This window comes from Hylaeus anthracinus, unplaced genomic scaffold (genome assembly GCF_026225885.1).
Source record: "Hylaeus anthracinus isolate JK02 unplaced genomic scaffold, UHH_iyHylAnth1.0_haploid 0, whole genome shotgun sequence".
Classification (NCBI taxonomy): Eukaryota; Metazoa; Arthropoda; class Insecta; order Hymenoptera; family Colletidae; genus Hylaeus; species Hylaeus anthracinus.
The window spans coordinates 16,021,038-16,035,958 of NW_026533254.1; the positions used below are offsets into that span (position 1 = coordinate 16,021,038).

Sequence of the window (14,921 nt, forward strand, 5' to 3'; positions counted from 1 at the left end):
ATTTACCACAATTTTTCTCAAAGGTATATGCTTCATAAAAAAAAAAAGTATGAACAGTATTACAAAAATGTAAAATAAGTATATTTAAAAATAGATCTCAAGGGTAGAAGTTTCCTTTACATGTACGTGCAAGTATGTATCCTGACTAAGTATATTGCACATTGATCTGCATTTACAACATTCACTTACATAGAGCGGTATAATATACGAGAGATAAGAGAACTATAGTAACTTCTAATATCCATTTTGTTACGTAAACGAACAACAATGTGTTTTCTTAGGCTCTTCGATTACATCAATTGTCTCTTTTATACTTTGTACATTCACTGGGTCGGATATAAAGTCTTGTGCAATTTCATTAAACAATTCAGCTAAAAATATGGACTAATAAATATATACGATTTATAGTATCGATGCAAGTCTAACATGTGTGTGTATATTCTTACCAACATTTTCCCCTGTTTTGCTAGATGTTATGAAGAACTTAGCTTGTATGCCTGTTGTATATGTTTCCACAACATCTATTTCAGGTGATGGAATTGCACCGTGGTCTAAGATATCCTTTTTTGTACCACAAATATATACTTTACAATCCTCTTCAACACTTCTGAGCTCCCTTACCCAGAATTTTGCCCTCTGAAATGTATTTAATTTCGTAATGTCGTAACACACTACAGCAGCTTTTGCTCCACGGTAATATATCCTAGTCATTGCATCATATCTACAAGAATATACATCATTAGCAACAAAATTTAACAATGAGAAATTAAAAGAAACTGAGTGCTTACTTTTCGCTGCCTGCAGTGTCCCATATTCCCATAATAAACTTGTTCCCATCGTGTTGTATTTGTTTAGCTGCAAACGCAGCGCCTATAGTCTAAGGAAAGTGGAACTGAGTTAATTTGTTTTACGATGCACCTTCTAGACGATTCTCAGCGCAAATCTTAATAACTTTATTTTAGAATATTCCTTCCATGCCGCGGACTAAGAGAAACAAGACGGCCTAAATTAGTATTATCTCTCGATCGACCCAAGTTTTTACAATTTGCACAAAATTTAATAATATCGACCCTTTCGCATTCCTTACAAAAACTTGATGCAAATTCGTTTCAAATTATTTAGTGTAAAATTTAACAAGAATCATAGGAATTGCTTGATAATGTAAATACCTAAAAAGAGAATCTAGTATGTAATGTATCTTTTTATAAAGTACACTTACATTTTGATAGGAAAGACTCTCATTGAATCTTTCGTTTACGAAACGTTCCACAAGACTTGTCTTCCCTACAGCCGCGTTACCCAGTAATACGACTTTCAAGTCGACCCGTCTCATGCCTAAACAATGTTAACTCCTCCGAAATATAGAATTATTACAGCGAAATAAATACTATCTTTTTCTGTAACATTTAGGTTAGAATTATCTCGATATGTATTCAATCAGCAATGAATCACTGTTTAATCACTGTAAATAAAGTTCAAATGATTGTCGTGTCATTCGATACGAACGACTGTTTGATTAATGATTCAGCATTATCTGGTCAAAAATGGAAAGTCAACCAACAAATCAAGTACCTACACAACGCACTTAATAATTCATTTCTTGTTATAGATGGCGCTTTTATTTGTCACAATTTAAATAAATTATTTATGTTACAACACTATTATTCTATAGAAGATAATAATCTAAAAACAAAAATAAATCTGCCGAGGTATTTTTGTAATATCGTTTTCTTACCGAATTTTTTATATTTGAGTTTGCTTGCTGATATTTAAGTTCGAAAATATATTTTTAGAATTTTCATTTGTCAACACATTTCGTTACAATTTTGTATTCTTTTCGAATTATAAAATAGGTTATGTTATATCAATATTTGTTTGCATTAAAGAATGATCAACATGATTTTAATTTTCGCTCACTTCAATTAGTACAACATGCATCAAAACTTACTACATTTTACACTTCAATTTTTGTTACTTACTTTGCTTACTAATAATTAAAATTTGAATATTTTTTGAAAGCATAGGAGGAAAAATAATTAGATTAGATTTATCTTTGTACTTTTATACTTCTTTCATCACACCTTATAATGGTTTTCAATAAATATTTCTCTTAATAAATTACAATGCATTTTAACAGTTACTGAAAAATAATGACTGTATTTGAATCTGTTTCTTTGTTTTATTATAAGCATACAATTGAGTATGCTTTATAACATTGAAATTAACAATAAACATGAAACTAGAAACTAGTCAATAGTTTTCATATACGCGCACAGATAGAGTTCTCATTTTATAAGCACCTTTGGCTTTACTTAGCTTTTCCTTGTGCGGCAACTGCAGCTATAGCAGCCTTGACAGTTTCTTCGTCGCCTAAGAACTTCATAGACACAACTGGTTTGAAATTTTCGTCTAATTCGTAGACGAATGGAATACCAGTTGGCAGATTCAATCCCATGATATCTTCGTTACTCATCTCTGAAAAAGGAATGGAGTTAATATACAATTATTTAAAACTTCCTTTCTTTGAAAAAATAACTGCTTACGATCCAGATGCTTGACTATTCCACGCAAGCTATTTCCATGAGCAGCAATGATAATTCGCTTTCCTTCCTTCAACTGTGGAATAATAGTATTATTCCAATATGGTAAAGTCCTCTCAATCGTCAATTTTAAAGATTCAAATTTAGGAAAATCTTCTTCTTTCAGTTCATTGGCATATCGTGGATCTTTTACTATGACATCGTAATACTTGTGGTCTCGTTCCATAGGTGGAGGTGGTGTATCAAAGGACCTTCTCCAAATTTGTACTTGCTCTTCTCCATATTTGGTCGCTGTTTCAGCTTTGTTCAATCCAGTGAGAGCTCCATAATGACGTTCATTCAATCGCCATGTTCTGTGAATGGGAATGTTCTCTTGCCCTATTTCCTTAAGAATTGCTGCCAAAGTGTCATTAGCCCTTGTCAATACTGATGTATGAGCAACATCAAAGACTAAACCTTCATTTTTTATTGCCTTTCCTGCAGCTTCTGCTTCTTTTCTGCCTAGAATTGTGATCACATGTTACAGAATATTTATTATGGAATGGAATTCATTAATTCTTTGAATGAATCAAAAATAGAGATGTGTTTTTAAGAAAGAAGGATATGCATCTAACCATGGGCTTGAAGGGATTAAATTCAGAAAAAATAAAGGTTATATCTTGTTATTCTATAAGTGTAAAATTACAGTATTTATTAACTGTTTCATGGACACGATAACGAAATGCATCGATAGATCTTAAAAAGCGTGTTATGATATTTCAATCAGCTCGACCTTTTGCCCTTGAAGCCACTCTCAAGAGTTGCCATCATAAGATCACTCACCTTTTTCAGATAAATTGGCATCGTACCATCCGCAGAATTGGTTCAACTTATTCCATTCGCTCTCTCCATGGCGTACCATAACAATCACGTATTTCGACATTTTTGTTTTAGAACCAAAGTCGCGTAAAAGAGAAACACGATTAACCAGCGCAGATCTGTGCTCAATACTCCGGCACAACTGCTTGATTCGTAAACCCCCACCACCTGTCACAGATTTCGATCGTGCGAGCACCTTATTTAAAATTTTACACGACCACATTCTGTCGTTCAACGATCTCAGTTACAGATAATTTCTCAACTGTAGAATCAGAAATTAGTATTCATTGAAAAATGGCTTGTTGAGAGCCGTACACAGTTGCAGATCTTAATACTTTATCTCCCTACGTTTTCATTTAGTAAGCAGCGAAATATTTCGCGCCACTGAAGAGAAAGGTTAGTTTTTATTGAACGTCACGGCGTTCCTAAAACTTCGTTTCTTTGCAATTACTGGCGAAATGATAGGCTGTAGTGAAACCATGTGACTTGGGTAAAAACTTATCAACTTATCACTTATCTGTTGTTCGTTTTGTGTTTTTTTAATCATTAATCATTAATCATTAATTTTGTGTTTTTTTAATTATACTTACAATTTTGCTTATTGCCTCTTATGCCTCATTTTTTCCATCAACGCGTTTCAAAAGTCCACAAATTACAGTTTGAGAAACACTGACCACTGACGTATATACAAAAACAGTATCAAATAGATAGCATAAAATAGCATTCGATAACAATGTTTAGAAGTACAATTACTACTGACTGTATTTAAAATACAAGTATTACTGACTGTATACAGTTTTACTATGATAATAAAGAATTGTGTGATTTTTTAGAAAAGTCGTCTTGTTCGATTATAAATAGACATAACCTTCGTAAATGTCACAAGTATTGAAGTTACTTTTAAATATATTTTTAAATGATGTTATTCAAATAGCAAACATAATCGTGCAGCAATTGTAACATTCAATGATTTGTAGAGGAATCTATTAGTTATTGTTTATGTACGATGGAACATTCGAACAATGAACGACTTGACAATTCTTCTTCACTGTTAAACAAGGATTTTTTACAAATTTCGTGCAATTGGCAGATCAATAATAAACTGTTTCACGATGCCTTCACCATAGCAGCCTCGTCTCAAAAACTTGAGAAGTAATGAAAATATATCAACATCTCATTTTAAGCATATTCAATAAAAAAGCAATCTGACTTTGATTACAGGATTAATATCGATGATATAGTTTCCTTGGATACATGTATATTATTGCAACCAGTTGAATCCAAAGAACCATGCATGCTGGATATAAAACTGACTAACCATCAAAGGATATCTCATATTGCTGTAGTGTCAGAGGCCTATGTGTTAGAGTTTTTCAAAGAATTTGGTGAATATGAAAAAACAGTATTTGCAGAATTCGAGGATGAATTTGAGGATAGCTTTGTTTACATCGCGGAAACTGCAATTATTCCATCTGCTACAGAAGCTAGCATTAAGGTATAAGAATTACACGCAATACAGTTTTAAAAGTTTCAAGAAAAGGTACTCAAAGTAGAATTTTCCATTTCAGTTTACAAAAATAAAGAGCAAAACTTTAGGTATGTGGGTATATGGTATAAAGCTCTACTTAACAGAGCCTGATAACGATTCTACGAGTTTTCCGACTGATATTTTTAATCCTGAAATAATTAAAAATTTCCTTACTAAGCTAAATTTTAATACAAAAGAAAATGATGCTTCCATTGATGTTCAATCGTGTTATAAGAATATCTTGAATTCATCGAAAAATAGAAGTATCGAAGAAAGTACTGAAAAAGAGGCGGCGCTCGGTACCAGTACTAAGAACGAGACTGTATCGGATATTACGCAACTTAAGACTTATATTGATAATAAATTCCATGATATGGAAATAAAAGTGATGAAAAGCATCGATGAGATGGAGCAAAGGACCAACCAAAAACTGGATACCATTTTACAAAAATTAGAATCACAATTTAATGCCAAGTGATATTCACTTTATACCATTTAAATGAAATAAGTACACTTGTAAATAACTAAATCGTGTATTTAATGTAACTCAATATGTACAATAGAAGAAAAAACAATGATTTTGAAAATAATACTGTTTTGTAATATTTTTTTCATAAACTCGAAAATTCAAAAAATTGATAAACTTCTTGGAAGTAGTTCATTTTGCCATGGTTATCCATTTTCATATAGACATCATAATGTCACAAAATTTTTTAAATTTTCGATTTAGCAAACGAGTGTAATTTAAAATTATATGTACTAAAGCTACATGTATTATGTGTTTCAAACCTTTTATAATACACTGTGTAAGAATGTACCAAAATTTATACTAGATCTCACCTAATTCTTGAATGTTTTAATTTTATACATGTATGTAAAAAACATAGAACTGTAAAGATTATCATAACATATCAATGTAATGAAACAAAGTTTAAACATAACACTACTTTAATCTGCATTATCTTGTGGAGGATCCCATTGATGAAGTTGCTTCCTCCACAATCTTACCATGCCGTCCCATCCTCTTCTACTGTATTTAATATGCTTTGGAGGTGTTCTTGGGTGTTCTCTTGTACGCTTATCTCTGAAATGAATTTAAAAATATATAATGTGAATATTAAGAAATTTTTCAATATCCCATCAATAATATCTTTGCATATAAAATCATTACTTAGGCACAGCCTCAAGATATCTATCGTATCCGATGGTATTCTTTCCATAATCTATTTCTTTTTGCCTATGTGCTAATATTTTAGGATTTGTTTCGTATTCTATGCGTCTTCTACTACTGTCAGAAGAATTTGTAGTGGTACTTGAATCACTGTTACGCCTAGTACGTAAAAATTTTCTATCCTCGCAATATACATTCTTTTCTCCAGGTCTTTTGCGAAAACTATATAAATCTTCTGGCTTATTTCTTACATTATCTTCGAATTTTATGGCATTCCCATTAGCTAGTTTATTTTCTTCGCATTTGACTTTATTATCTTGTACATTTAAATTGGTATCTTCCTCTTTTTTCTGATCTTTGTTGTCATACGAATTATTTTCCACAGGTTCAGTCTTAACAGGACTTTTAGGTTTTACAACATTTTTATTTGACTCTATTATTTTATCAAGCTCACTTGATCTCATACAAATGGCTTCATTAAGAAGAGCATCTTCTTCAGCATCCAATTCCAGACATAACTCTTCTTTGTCTAGATCCATTTTACTTAAATTGTAGGAATTGTAACACGATCTACGAGTTAAAAAACTGATATAAAGTAAAGTGTATGTATTAACTGGAAAAATAATTCAAGTAGTACGAGGAGCAGACGATACCTTAATAAAACTAACCTAAACAAATGTAACAACTTTGTTATTAGAACATAATGGGTAATTGTTGATTACACGCTTTAGCAATAAATGTAAGAAATCGATAAATTACACGTTTTTCTCAACTGTAAACAAGAAATTTAGGTCGGGTTACATTGCACTTAATTTTAAACGAACGACTGGATAATTTCAATTCCTACAAGTGATACAAATTCTACGATGCGCGCCTTTTCTGACAATAATAACAATAACAATAGACAGAGAAAACTCATAGTTTGATAAGAGCTTAGGTAATTGGAGATGATTTAGGGATAATAAAGGAGGGTTATAAAGCTTCTATAGTAAATCCAAGCGAAAGATAAACTTGGATAAACTCTAATAACGCAAATAGGCGATTTACAAAAGATTCTCACTGCTCGAAAGTATGTGTGTTTTTATACTCAAGGAGAATTTGAAACGAATTTAATGTATTTATACTAATTATGCAGAATGAATATATCTGTTTTTACATTTGTATGTGTGTATTTTAAATATATTGTAAGAATTAAGGGTCTATTTAAAAAAATTATTTATAGTTGAAATTGTTTTCTTTCATGTTAATCGCCATCTGGTGGTGAACAACCTGAACTAAAATTCGAAGTTTGGTCAGCGCCTCTATCAGGAAAACGCCCAAGTTTGTCCTCGATTAGTTCCCATTGTCAACGCTAGATAGCGCCATTTGTTTATATTAATATAAAAAATAAATATATCTTATAAAAAATTAGTAGACAAGCATTGTGATATTAAAATATAAATGAGAATTATTCTGCAACCCTTGAATCCCTTATTATTTTTTTTTAACAAACAAATGGTGCCATCTAACGTTGACAGGGGGAACTATTTGAGGACAAACTTGGGCGTTTTCCCGATAGAGGCGTTGACTAAACTTCGAATTTTAGTTCGCCCTATTTACCACCAAATGGCGATTAACATGAAAGAGAAAAATTTCAACTATAAATATTTTTTTTAAATAGCCATTAATTTAATTATTAAATTAATATCAGAGCTGTGATTATGTTATATAGTATACTTAATTATGTACGAGTATGAAAAAATGAGTTTTTAATAGTATAAGAAAATATATATTACAAGAGTAATAGTACAATAAATTAAATGCAACAGTAGAGTATAGATCATTTACATAATAATTGTATACCTTTTTCAATAAAATACTTTCAATATATTGTTGTTCTTTTTCTCATCAGTCTTTATAATTTATTATAAGTCCAAATGTATTCCAAAACCCTTGTTAACCTGAACATAATCTTCCCTCTCTTGATGAGCAACTTCAAAACAATCATTTGCGTTGTTGGTCCTTATAAAACATGTATACTACAAGTATAATAGCCACTTTTATCCAAAATTTCATTATTTATACCCCTTTACACTTAACACACTATTAATTATAATGATTTCAATGTTTTATTTTTCTTCCTTTTCTCTAAATTGTATATCTTATGTTTTTTGTTTCATTAGTTTCAATTTGTCGTTTAATTGTGTAGTAGTAACTGGTAATTAATGCCTATGAAGAATTTATTCTCTTGGTGAAAGAATGTAGTAGAAACCATTTGTAAAGTATCGCAGAATTGTTTCAAACACCATTTCTCTGAATACTTCTGCAATGTAGAAGTATCATGTAGATATATTAATATAATAAAGTAATAATGTTATATTCAAACATGTATTTAAAGTGGGAGAGAGTGTACAGAGTAAAGAGTTGTGTACTCTTATTGAACCAAATAAGCTTATGGATGCCTCAGACATTGCTTTGGATTTACTTGAGCATTACTTGTCCTTGGTGAAGTTTATCAATTCTGGTAAAAGAACATTCAGTACATATCATTATATAGAAACAATAACAAAATAAAAGAACGCTGCGTGACAACACATCCGTTGCACGTATTCTAATTAAAAAAAAAAGCGATCCTTGAGAAAAAGCCCACCACAAATTGATGACACTATCGAGTCTAAATATGGGAAGGACGAGGACCGTCCACCCACGCTATACCCACTCCATTTGTTTTCACGCTATCAAAAATTCCCAACTGCTTCTATTCATTCAAAATATTTCATTTAATGTATCAATACTACATTTGATATCAGTACTTCATTACACACTAATCTATCTTAGACTTCCATTCCCTCTTGAGCGACTGATCTTTCCATCTCTCTAAACTACATTGGCTATACAATTTTTGTTTTCTTTATGAAAAGAAGTATTAAAAGAAAACTCTACTTAACACTTTATCTACCAAGGCTGTTCTATTCCAGGCCTATTTATTCATAGCCTTTTTTTATTCCAATGCCTATATAGAACTTCTATGCGCAACTGTACAAAGAAGTTTTGTTTTTAATAATACTACAGGTTCTTAAATAGATGCGAGAAGGTATAATAATAAGAAAAACTACCATTAATTTCCTACAATAAGCTCAGTGGTTGTTTTTTTTTTTTTTTTAATTGAAACATAAGTGATCCATGTCTTATTGGATCTCCAACAGGCCCTGACTCAGTGTACTGTTAGTCCATTGCTTTTTAGAGGTCCTGTACGTTATAACGGCATTCACTTTCAGAGCCTCCGGGTAGCGCGGATCCGCTGCGATCTCAGTCAACCAAGAGACGCCGTCTCGCGTGGATCAACAGGTGTTCTTGCTCGTGCAAAAAGCGATCATCAGCATGGGTAAGTTTTCCTTATAAACTGATCTGTTCACACAAACCAATTGGACAAAAGTCCAGATACTGCGTTGGGCAGTGAACAGCTCGAGCATGTTGGGACTCGTTTGGGCCGCGAAAGCAATAAATTGTAGACGAAACCCACGCTGCATACTTGTTAAGGTATGCGGGATGAGACACGCTATGTATTCATAATGTTAGACGCTCTGCTGACGCTATTCTGCTGACAGAACAATAGTATCTAAATGGCTATAACGATACAAAATTACCATGCTCAATGTATTTGAAGAACTTTGCTAATATTGAATTTCTATAACGTTCTGGACCGCTTCGTTGGAAAGAAGAATTTAGTTGTTCAGTATTTTTCTGAAAGATGGAAGAATTGTGCTTTAGATTTTTAAGGAAGATATAGTTGTAACAAGTATTTTTAGAGTTTGACAACTGCAGGAATATATTTTTCTCATATTATTTTAAATATTACATTTAAGTAGCATTGCATAACATTACATATTGAATATTAATTTTTAAATTTCGAGCGCTATGTATTAATATTAATCAAGAAGTTAATTCATGGTGGCTTTCATTGTACGCTACGCGGCGAACGAATGATGGTTTAAATGTCACAGACAAATGTCAGAAAGGAAAAGTAACGTTGAAGCGCGTCTGCTTGCTGGTAGCGATCGAAATAATTGAGTTACGAATTATAAGCCACGAAAAGAAAGTACTGTGGTACATATGATGTAACACTGTACGCATTTTTTTTTTTTTATTTTGGTAAACGGTGAATCAGCGATCACGTTCGTAACACTCGCATGCTTGCGCCTCGTTAAGCATTGACCTAGAAAAGAATAAGAACATCTTGATGAGTAAAAAAGAATGCAAATCCACGTTTTAAAGTAGGTTGATTTTTCTCTCCTTTTGCGGAATGAAGGGAAGCAAAAATATCTGTAACTTAGAAAAGTATATATATAGTTTGCTTAACTTTCTTCTTTTACTATTTTTTAAACGACGAGGTGTAAATTAAAATGTATAACTAGAAAAGCAGGTCGCGTTTATGCAAGTGTCGTATCTTGTTAACGAAATGTCAGAGGGGTATCGGTTCTGCGTGATCTGTATCCTGAAACAGGAGCAGCCTGATATCAAACACACCACGCGGAACCACGACCTCGTCGTCCTTGCAAAAGACGTGCTTGAGCGCTGCTTAGGATCGATGGTAGATCAGATAAAAATAGTGCCTGGCCGAGTGTATCCTCCCACTCACAATAATAGAGTCAAAGATCAGTTCAAGGACATTGACCTTGCAACTATTTCGTATTCATCCGTACTGATCTACCTCTAGCTATAACGCACCTCTGAAGCTTTTATTTGCATAATCAATCATTTTCCTTATATTGCAAAGACGGTGTGATTATATTCTCTCATAATTGAATAGGTAAAGTAACAAAAAATTAGCTCAAGGGAACCGTTCCTGCAACTGTTTTGCATTTCACCATGAACACGCTGATCTATCTCAGGCTTTAATGCGATTCTGAAACATTTATTCACATAATTAATTGTTGTTTTTCTTGTACTGCGAAGACAATGTGACTCTATCCTCAAGACCGTAAGAATGACTCGTCGGAAAAGGGATTGTCTGTCGCACGGCATTGACTCCCTTACCAGACGGCCCAGTTTTCACAGTTTACTACGTCTGCTTAATGACAGAGTACGTTCACGCGCTCCCTTGCACAACTTTTTGACGCACCGAATGAAACCTGTTTAAAATTGCCAATTATATTTTCAATGCGTGCAAAGTGATGCAAATGAGGCGGTTATTTTCATGGTAGCAATCGTTCACTCAGAAAGACAAGCGTTGCATTACCAGTTACCTTTAAATTACAGAAGAATACATACCAAAAACTGAAGTTGGTGTTTTCTTTCTTTTTTCAGGGACCGCGCACGTTTGCAGTATAGCGGCCATGCTCGTCGTAAGTTTAACTCGAAGCATGTCGAATCACGGAGAGAAATCGGGAAAACGACGATGTCTTGGCACTGGCCACGCTCTCGGACCATTTCCATATTTTTCCTTCTTCCTCTGTCACAACTTTACGCAACTTCAGAAGGAAAATCGTTTACCAATTCTGCGCTTATACTCTGTTGCATAAACTCACGGAACATTGATCCTTTCACGAATGGAAAGTTAGATAAATGATGTATGAATCACTGTAAAGTGCATATAATCGATTCACGATGGACCAAACGTCTGTTTTCTTATGTCGAGATAAAGACACTCTGGTTTAAACAATCTTGATACCACTATAAATATTACAAATTGTTTTGCGAATAAATATTTCACGGTATTAAAAACAAATAGAGTATTAACAGTACCTTTCTCGTGATCACGGGGAAAACAGGAGAAAATGTGTTTCAAATGTTGTTTCAATTAAGGCCTATTGAAGATACTTTCACGGACGTAGACTCCCTCCTAATTACAGAGTAGTAATGGAGAAATATGCTTTAAATATGCGATACTCTCTCTTTTAAATTAAGGTACACGTAAGCTGTTTTTTAATAGAGCTAAATTATTGTTAATTCCTAGTTATTGCAGAGCTACTGATTTATCTTTTAATAGAAAAACAGCCTGTTCTATCAACTGGAAATTATCATTATCTGCTGGTGCAGTCTCTTAGCTTTGAACCGATAATCTTCTTTCATAGAGCGTCATGCAGTTTACTCTATTGTATCTGATTAGGTCCTCCTCGTCACAGCGGAAGCAGGCGACATGATGCGTAAGAGCATCGTCTTCGACAAAAACACCCCAGACGTGTTCTACTGCCCGCAGCAGAAGCCAACGGGTTTCAAGAAGATGATCGTAAACGCGAAACCGTTATCCAAGCTGTGCCAATTCGAGGGGAAACCGATACCTCCAGATTACAAAAGCGATTGTTACAACGACGTGGACGAAACGGAGTACGCCTGCAAAGAGAAATACAGAATTATGGTGAGTCATCATCGATGAGATCACCAGGCCCACTGAAATTTCTTCGTCGAAAGCAGTCATCAGAAAAACAACAAATATAGTATTAGTATGCGAACGATACGGTATGCAGAAGTTTACGCGCTTCACAGTAAAGTAGAGAGCGAGCTAGATGAAGTTAAAGCAGGAATTTCCAACTATAGTGAAGAAATCATATTGAAATGTATATCTCCATATAAAATTATTGGGGCTTGTGTGCTTTAGCCGCATTTCATGGCGTGTTTCGTTAACGCGTCTACACTTCCATGGCACGAGGTTCGATCAGAGACTATTAACTACATACATTAATTATATGTTAATCCTTAAGGGTACTTCATCAATATCATTTAAAGTATTCTTCAACAACATGATTCAGAAGGCCCTCTTAGATCCTCCTGATTCTATCAAAACTAACTTTGTGTCCACCATGATGAAAATAAAATTGCACAATGAATTTCATTAAAACGAAAAGTCTCTAATCGAACCTTGAAGAGCACACGATAAAAGTATGCCAAGCGAATGTCAGTTTTACCCAAGATGCACGCATCATCCGATCATCGTAGCGCCGTGTCCATCACGTGTAACGGATTGGTGTCGGTTTTTTTTTTCTTGCAGAAGCGATTCAGAAACGCGGAAGGGAATGAGAAAGCTGCGGATGACTTCGTCAAGAAATAGATGAGAATCAGTGCTGCACGGCCGAAACTGCGTGTGCCAATTTTGCAATGCGCGATTAATGCTCAAGCTTGCATCCCACAGTCTCATAATTGTAAAGCACTTTTTTTTTTTTTTTTTTTTGAAAGTTGAAGTAGACTGTCCACTGCTATTCGCCTGAACGGTTGGATGAATCCTGAAAATAGAAAATTATATTAGTTCCACGATCACTTAGTTAACATTTGCAAGATAATTAAGGTGAAAAGCATCGGTAGCAAACAGCTTTACACTGGTGACTACTGGTACGATTACCTTAGTCTGTAATAGTACAAAGCATTTAATTTATATTATTATCGTTACTTTACTGTATGTAAAATTCTGGTAGGATTGGACGTTAAAAGATATTCTCAGACTGTTCCTTTTAATGTTGAAATATTAGAATTAGAAGGACTAAACTGTACCGGTGCTCTGTACTTTCCGAGCTTGGTGGGTGTTCTGTATTTTTGACAATAACATTAATAAAACTAACAATAACGGAGTTGGGCAAATTGATCATTAATCCGCCATACGATGCCTTCAAAAGCTGCTTCGAGAGATCAGAAACTAGTTTTACGCGATATTACGTAATTCCTGATATTTTTATAACCGTTTTGCTCACTAACTTTGCATTATTCATTACGTCGTGAACGGTTGATTTCATTTGATACTTTTGTACACGTGAATGCTAGCTTGTTTCACAAACTAAGAATAAAATTTCGCTGCATTAATACAAATTGTTTCATCATTTACTTCAAAGAAATTCATTTGTTTTAAGTTGACCTTAGTTTACAATGTTGAAGCTCTTTTATGTTTCTAAATATAAAAATAAAATTCAAGAAATTATAAGATCTATATATTATTACTCAAAGTAAAATTCAGAACCTTGAATCGTGAAGTGAATCAGAAGACTGCATCAGAGATGTGTACACTGGGGTAGGTAGCACTTCACATTAAGTCTCAGCTAAAAAGAAATAGGATAAAATAATTACCTATTCTCTTCAATTTTTCTCATACTTATTCTCTGTTTGTACATTAGTGTCATATATGTATCTTTGTTTTAGACGAGACTACATCCGCCAGGAAGTGTAACACCTTACAATGGAGCACGTCTGTCAAGGTTTCTTACTTTTGATAGCGATCTGTATAAGAATAAAAATCAGATTTAAAATGTTAGGCGATGAGAACAATCTTCCATACGTATCTCTCTTATTGACAAATTGTCGACGATTATTTTAGAATATCATTTTTACGTCGTAACTTCCCGAGAGAGTATCTTAACGGAACAAGTTCGAATAATCAAGCTTTTGTTGCCATTAATCCATCGATAAATTGATGTCCTCAACTTTCGTAACATTTCAAACTCTTCGATCGATTTTTGTCTTATTGATAAATTTGTATAATATGTTGGCAATGTTAATTGTAAATAATTCAAGTTCCTGTAACTTTCTCTCGCTTTAAAAGTCTGACTCAATCTTATTTAAAAGCATGCTCGTTGTTATTAAAGTATTTAACGTTCCTATTCACTGTAAAGTGTACAAAGGTTTCTTAGCATATTTTTGTAATATATTTGTAACATAACGCATTGTAAAGAGATATAGTAATATATGTGAATAAATATGATGTTTGATTTTGTATATTACTGATTGTATATACAATGCACTAGCAAGTCTCTTTTTATATTATTTTACCTGAACACATTTGATATATTCTTCAGTTTTTTTAATAAAATCGTTTGAAACACTATTTAATGTACATAATGGAATGTTTCAGAGTGGAGTTTAG

The 14,921-nt window shown here is 33.3% G+C and overlaps 5 protein-coding genes across 9 annotated transcripts; 2 read left to right on the top strand and 3 right to left on the bottom strand.

The window, feature by feature from the left end:
• Nucleotides 1-59: 59 nt before the first annotated feature.
• On the bottom strand, nt 60-1,902 carry LOC128895576 (ras-related protein Rab-24-like). Its single transcript, XM_054158305.1, has 4 exons — nt 1,220-1,902; nt 789-877; nt 447-721; nt 60-371 (listed from the first exon to the last, which is right to left on the bottom strand). Exons 1-4 carry the CDS (start codon nt 1,331-1,333, stop codon nt 250-252), a joined length of 600 nt encoding a protein of 199 aa, XP_054014280.1. The 5' UTR covers nt 1,334-1,902; the 3' UTR covers nt 60-249.
• Nucleotides 1,903-2,046: 144 nt separating this feature from the next.
• Nucleotides 2,047-3,636, bottom strand: LOC128895528 (phosphoglycerate mutase 1). The gene is made up of 3 exons (XM_054158208.1): nt 3,363-3,636; nt 2,544-3,041; nt 2,047-2,475 (listed from the first exon to the last, which is right to left on the bottom strand). The coding sequence occupies exons 1-3, from the start codon at nt 3,619-3,621 to the stop codon at nt 2,309-2,311; spliced, it is 924 nt and encodes a 307-aa protein (XP_054014183.1). The 5' UTR covers nt 3,622-3,636; the 3' UTR covers nt 2,047-2,308.
• Nucleotides 3,637-3,869: 233 nt separating this feature from the next.
• On the top strand, nt 3,870-5,404 carry LOC128895535 (uncharacterized). 2 transcript variants are annotated; one of them, XM_054158231.1, is made up of 4 exons: nt 3,870-3,888; nt 4,376-4,550; nt 4,620-4,893; nt 4,967-5,404. In XM_054158231.1, the coding sequence occupies exons 2-4, from the start codon at nt 4,405-4,407 to the stop codon at nt 5,402-5,404; spliced, it is 858 nt and encodes a 285-aa protein (XP_054014206.1). In that variant the 5' UTR covers nt 3,870-3,888; nt 4,376-4,404. The 2 variants fall into 2 exon arrangements, with proteins under 2 accessions (XP_054014206.1, XP_054014196.1); XM_054158221.1 differs by lacking the exon at nt 3,870-3,888 and adding an exon at nt 3,896-4,283.
• A 44-nt stretch (nt 5,405-5,448) lies between these two features.
• On the bottom strand, nt 5,449-7,214 carry LOC128895560 (histone RNA hairpin-binding protein). Of its 3 annotated transcripts, none has more exons than XM_054158293.1 (3): nt 6,766-7,214; nt 6,098-6,682; nt 5,449-6,010 (listed from the first exon to the last, which is right to left on the bottom strand). In XM_054158293.1, the coding sequence occupies exons 2-3, from the start codon at nt 6,634-6,636 to the stop codon at nt 5,875-5,877; spliced, it is 675 nt and encodes a 224-aa protein (XP_054014268.1). In that variant the 5' UTR covers nt 6,637-6,682; nt 6,766-7,214; the 3' UTR covers nt 5,449-5,874. The 3 variants fall into 3 exon arrangements, with proteins under 3 accessions (XP_054014268.1, XP_054014260.1, XP_054014250.1); XM_054158285.1 differs by having other exon boundaries at nt 6,098-6,667; nt 6,766-7,213; XM_054158275.1 differs by having other exon boundaries at nt 6,098-6,667; nt 6,751-7,210.
• A 2,126-nt stretch (nt 7,215-9,340) lies between these two features.
• LOC128890941 (uncharacterized) lies at nt 9,341-14,775 on the top strand. Of its 2 annotated transcripts, XM_054149980.1 has the most exons (5): nt 9,341-9,461; nt 11,384-11,421; nt 12,186-12,434; nt 13,065-14,072; nt 14,201-14,775. In XM_054149980.1, the coding sequence occupies exons 1-4, from the start codon at nt 9,458-9,460 to the stop codon at nt 13,122-13,124; spliced, it is 351 nt and encodes a 116-aa protein (XP_054005955.1). In that variant the 5' UTR covers nt 9,341-9,457; the 3' UTR covers nt 13,125-14,072; nt 14,201-14,775. The 2 variants fall into 2 exon arrangements, with proteins under 2 accessions (XP_054005955.1, XP_054005944.1); XM_054149969.1 differs by lacking the exon at nt 13,065-14,072.
• The last annotated feature ends 146 nt before the right edge of the window (nt 14,776-14,921 follow it).